Source organism: Melozone crissalis, unplaced genomic scaffold (assembly GCF_028551555.1).
Source record: "Melozone crissalis strain CALT ecotype California unplaced genomic scaffold, PUWL_Pcris_2 ptg000049l_1, whole genome shotgun sequence".
Taxonomy (NCBI): Eukaryota; Metazoa; Chordata; class Aves; order Passeriformes; family Passerellidae; genus Melozone; species Melozone crissalis.
In genome coordinates, this window is record NW_026535827.1 from 90,045 (window position 1) to 95,641 (window position 5,597).

The 5,597-nt window shown below is 57.3% G+C and overlaps 1 protein-coding gene across 1 annotated transcript; it reads right to left on the bottom strand.

Moving 5' to 3' along the window:
* Nucleotides 1-632: 632 nt before the first annotated feature.
* On the bottom strand, nucleotides 633-3,131 carry LOC128943619 (PHD finger protein 7-like). Its single transcript, XM_054286514.1, has 10 exons — nucleotides 3,089-3,131; nucleotides 2,673-2,764; nucleotides 2,486-2,587; nucleotides 2,077-2,201; nucleotides 1,838-2,000; nucleotides 1,703-1,707; nucleotides 1,324-1,437; nucleotides 1,059-1,177; nucleotides 852-897; nucleotides 633-747 (listed from the first exon to the last, which is right to left on the bottom strand). The coding sequence occupies exons 1-10, from the start codon at nucleotides 3,129-3,131 to the stop codon at nucleotides 633-635; spliced, it is 924 nt and encodes a 307-aa protein (XP_054142489.1).
* Nucleotides 3,132-5,597: the final 2,466 nt, after the last annotated feature.

Here is a 5,597-nt window from a genome sequence, read left to right on the forward strand (position 1 = left end):
GTCGAGGCCCGGCGCTGCTGGCGGGAGCAGCTGCGTCTGGGGGGCGTCCCCGATGATGTGTCCCTTCGTCTGGGCCTCTCAGCCCTTGCCCTTGTCCTGCTGCTCCTGTCATGGCAACTCCTGCACTGGACAGGTGGACTCTGGGTCCAGCCTTGCTGGCGGGAGCACCTGCGTCTGGGGGATGGCCCTGACCATGCCTCCCTTTGGCTGGGCCTCTCAGCCCTTGGCCTTGTCCCACTGCTCCTGTCACAGCAACTCCTGGACCGGACAGTTTGACTCTGGGTCCAGCCTTGCTGGCGGGAGCACCTGCGTCTGGGGGATGTCCGTGATGGTGTCTCCCTTCGCCTGGGCCTCTCAGCCCGTGGCCCTGTCCCACTGCTCCTGTCACAGCGACTCCTGGACCGGACAGTTTGACTCTGGGCCCAGCCTTGCTGGCGGGAGCACCTGCATCTGGGGGATGTCCGTGATGGTGTCTCCCTTCGCCTGGGTCTTTCAGCCCTTGGCCTTGTCCCACTATTCCTGTCATGGCAGCTCCTGGAGCGGACAGGTGGACTCTGGCGTGACTTTGCCGGTGAGAGCGGCTTTGCCTGCGGCCGGGCCCAGCACGTCTGGAATAGACCCTGTCCTCAGGGTCAGGGGATGTGCTGCATGTTGACCTTGATCTGCTGATGCTGCTGGTGTCCAGTGAGGAAGATGGCAGTGCCTGCTGCCATGCTGCGTGTTGGGGCCTGCTGTGGCTGCCTGTCTCTGGAGATGGAGGCGGGGAAACCAGCACCAATGGCACAGGGGTGTGGGAGCTGGGGCTGATGGCCTCAGATTCTGACCAGCCATGAGCAGATTGCAGTCCTGACTGTCTGGCTGGCCTGGGGCCATTGAGCTCTGACTCATCCGTGGAGGCTGTAAGGGCAAGCAGGAATGTCAAAGATCACCCAGGCCCAGGCCAGGCCAGGCCAGGCCAAAGCAGTGCCCCCAGCCCTCCAGCAGTGGATGCTGTGCTCTACCAAGCCTGGCCTGGGCACTGCCTCCAGCCCAGGGACACCGGGGACTTTGACTCATACATGTTCCGAGCCCAGCACAGGTGTCACACTCCCATTTGTGTGTGCTGCTTCTCAGGCCAGAGCAGCGCCTGTGGGTGCCCTCAGCAGCACAGGAGGAGCACAGGAGCAATTCCCAGGGCCTGGGGAGGCAAAAAGGCTCATAGCACTGAGAACAAAGTGTACCAGCACGTGGTTGTCTGGCCAAGCGCTTATGGTTCTTCCCGCTTTGAGCCCTTGCCGAGACACAGGTTCCCTGCAGAGCCCCAGGTGCAGCTTCTCAACTTACCCCTGTTCCTCTGCCTCCTCCCTGCCTCCAGGGTAAAGGCAATCCCTGGCATTGCACTGGCCGTGCCTCACTCCTAGATCTGCGAAGGCATCGTTGTCCTCCCATGTTGGGTCTCTGATGGAGAAAGGAAGAGATGATGAATTTCTGCTGCTCTCCCTCATGGAGGTCCAGGGTGTCCCAGCTCTTTCTCCAGTGCTTTTCCAAGTTGGGTGTGAAGCTGAAGCCCAGACTCATGGGACAGGGCAGGCCAGGGCTCCTGGGGCAGGGCCTGGCACAGCACAGCACTTGCACCCTCCTGGCTGGTGGGCCAGGCAGAAGGACACCAACCTGATGGGGATTCGGATCCCCAAGATGAACATTTCGACAAGAAATGCCTCACTGTCTCTGCACAGGGGGCACATGAGGCATAAAAGACCGGTGCGCAAGGCAAACACAGGCAGGGTGAGCGAGGCCCTGCTGCTGCTGCTGCTGCTGAGCACCTGTTGTGCCCCGGGGCTGAGGGGAGGGCTCCTACCTGGATGCAGTCTCTGTGGAACCAGGCCCTTTTGCACGTTGGGCACACCAATGTTGTGAAGGTCTTTCTGTCCTCCACAGGCTCCATGCAGATGGGGCAAACGGTGTCCGGCTCAGGAGTCGCCTCCACCTCCTGCTCTGGACGGTGCTCAGGGCAGAAAGAGCTGGGGGCAAAGGGATGGGCAAAGTGAGAAATGCTGGATCTTTCACCAGTGATGGCAAGAAGGGGAGAGGCGGTACCTGAACGGGTTAATATATTGATTGACACCGTCGGCCTCCTTGGCACAGGGCAGGTGGAACCATCTGTCACAGTCCTCCGTGCAGCACATGATGGTTGCCCCGCTCTGGCCGCAGACGCAGCAGCACTGGAAAGAGCCAAGCAGCCCCATCAGCAGCAGCAGCAGCCTCGAGGCCTCCCCTGGCAGGCCCAGGGCTCCGGGCAGGGCGCAGGACATGGCCGCTGCCGGCTCCCAGCCCACAGAGCCGCCTGCTGGAGGAGGGAGGCTGCTGTGCCAGGGCTTCTGTGCCAGAGTTGCTGGGAGCCAGACTTTGTCCCGGCTGTTGGGCCGGCCTTTCTTTCCTGCTGTCTGGGCTAAGCTCTGGCAAACCTCACCAGGCACAAATCTCCCTGCTCTTGTCAGGCTCTCACCTTCTGTGCCGCCTGCCGCACTGCAATTAGGAGATCTCGAGGGAGAAAGTCGATGAGTCCCCCGCGGTCTGGCTCTTGCTGAAATAGTAGAGTGGCGAAGAACTGCAGCCAAGGGGAGAAGCCGATGAGGAGAGGGCGGCAGGAGCTGCCCATTGCAAAGGTGGAGGGAGCGCCCGGAGCCACTCACCATGCAGAACACGTGGGCACAGAGCCCACCCTTCTGCAGTTTGTCACCGCACATGTCTGGGTCAGCCTCTGCACGGCGACACAGCATGCAGGCTGCAAGGGACAGAGCCAACGGCACCGGGCATGAGCAGCTCTGCGGGGCTCTGAGCCTGCAGCAGCATCGGCCCCAAGGCTGCTCTGTCTCTGCCTTGCTGATGGGCAGGGCTGGAGGCCTTGCAGAGCAGGGGCCATTGTGGGCACGGCTGTCCCAGGAGCTGCCCCCTGGCCCAACTGGGCCCCACGTTGGCAGGAAGGAGGCTCCCAGCCCCAGCATGGCCGAGCAGCTCCTGCCTCCCCCTGCTTCTGTTCTGATCCCCACGCTGCCTGCTGCCACAAGAGCCCCTGGGCCAGGCTGTCAGAGGGCTGCTTTGCCCTCACCTGGCTCCCTGGCACCAGGGCCCTCCTGCTTGCTGTAAGACATGGCGGCTGTCTACGCTGAGTCTATCTCCTCGAGGGACGTGGTAGCTTCGAGGTGCTGTTCCTCTCTGTCTATGGGAGAAAGAAGGTGAGGGGGAGTTTGCAAAACAGGCCCAGAGCCACAAGGACTCTACTCCCTGCTCAGGCCTGCGTGAGCCCTGCTCCTGTCCGCTTTCTCCTCCCGTTGTCGCGTTTAGGAACACCGCAGTGTCCTCTGGCTGTTCCTCCGCTGATTCTGGGAAGGGAGAGGCAGGTCAGCCTGCAGCACAGGCCCAGAGCCCCAAGGTGTGGGGTCCCTCTGGTTCCTGGGCAGCCACGTCCCTGCCCTACCTTCTCCTCCCGTTGTCAGGTCGCACTGACACTCGGCCTGAGCCCAGCGTTCCCTTTTGTGTCCTTGGTCCCACAGGTCACAATGGCCACTCTGACATCAGCACCGTGTACCCAAAATCAGGGCAGCCATGGCCTCAGGTCCCTGGCAACCACTTGTGGTGGCCCCCTCGGGCACCGAGCTTTTGAGATGGGTCCGAGCATTTGCTCAGGGTGGAAGCAGGGCTGGGACTCCTGCAGCAAGTGCAGGGTCAAATGCCAGGCCCTGCGCTGGCAAAAAGAGCGCTCTCTTTTTTCTGCTGACTGCAGCTATAAGCCATGCCAGGTCCTAGCGCAAGGTGTGGCTGCTGTCACAGCACAGGGCATTTGCCTTAGGCGCTGTCCCGAGCCACGGGGATCGGGATCGTGCTGCCCTGCTGCTAGCGGTGCTGGATAGCTGGCTGGGCCGTCCGAAAAGGACAGTCCTTGCCCAGCTTGACCGCTTCACTGGGACATGGCTGCTGTTAAAGAGTGTAAATCCCACTGCTCACAGAGGTCCCTCCTGCAGGGCCCTGCGAGCTTGGCACTATCACAGGAAGAAGAAATCTGCCACTGGAAGCTGCATCCAACAGTGCTTGCACAGTTAGTGGGAAGTGCGGAGGGATTTTTAAGAAGCATAAAGAAAAGGGGAGCATAGAGGAAAAGCGAGCCTCCTGCTGTCTCTTGAAATCTCCCCCAGCCTGAACAAGCTCTCTTTGGGGCTAGAGACTCCCAGAAGCACAATGGGGCAGTGCCTGCTGTAAACACAGCATCCTTCTGATGTCTGCAGCTGCAGGTGTTTGTACACTTGACCTTTTGTGATAAACAGTAAGGACATTTCCTTCATACTTACTTTGCAAGTCTTCTAGGAAACACACCAAACTCCAGGCAGTCATTTGCTGTGATGTTTTGTTCCCTGAATAACACAAAACTCTGCATTTATGTCAGTGTTCCTCTGGTTTGCTGGGTCAAAATCCACATCTGGCCTGAGGGAGATGAGTTATTTGTCCAGGTGCTTCCACTCCTGCTGCAGCCCTGAGATGGTCCACATATAGAAAGAAGATATATAGGGAGAAAATTATAACAACATATTATCATGTAATCAGGTGGTAAAAAGGGGGAGTGTGATTGAAAGTAAGGGTATTCTTCTTTAATTTCATGCAACTATATTTAGTGATATTAGTGGTTTGAGCATTGCTGTACATCCTCCCAACTAGAAATTATCTGGTTCCACCATGTGGACTCAGGAGAAGGTAACAGCTCCATCTTTTCAGGGAGGAGGCAGCACTAGGACCACAGTAGACCTGAGCACACAGTAGACCTGAGCACACAATTTGCTCCAGCTCAGAGCATGGGCTCATCCTAGCCTAAGAACTCCTGAAGGCTAAATTATTAGAAATAGCATTACCACAGGACCTATGATGGCTATCATGAGGTAATCATCACACATCTGGATTTTTAAGACACAGAGTGTAGTCTGGTGCTTTCCAGTCCCTGGTGACATGACCTAATAGCAACACGTGCCTGGAGCTGCGCTAGTGCAGCACTCTGTGCTGGGGGAAGGAGGCACTGCTGGCCTGGGAGAGCACACAATTGGCAGCCCATGGCTGTGATTTACACAAAGCTGTTTGTGTCTTGTAAATAGATTTCTTTTCCTTCAGTGGTAGGGAGCCAGGAGATGCATTGGTCAGCAGCAGAACAGAGAACATCTTGGTGCAGAGCCAGGAGCAGGGGAAGGACAAGCCTTCCAGCACAGGGTACTCACATGGCTTTTGAAATGAAGAGCTGCAGCAAATGTGGAAGAGTAAATAAAGCCAGGAAATCTTTTGCCGTATGAATGAACACCCTGCTATTTATGATGCTGAGTTTCCAGGGATGTTGCTTTGGAGCTGGGCTCCTGCTGGGCAAATGATTCTTCCCAAACTGAGGTGGGTGCCATGTTATCATTCCCTGGCTCTACCTGTCCCTATCTGTCTGCTCCTCAAAGCTCTGGCTTCAGCCCAATCTTCTGCCTTCTGAGCAGCAAGATTTAAATGGTCTTTATCATTCAAATGACTTGACTTCAAATGATTTGATTATTTTAACAACTGATTAAATCAGCTCCCTCTGATCTAATGGTGTTGGT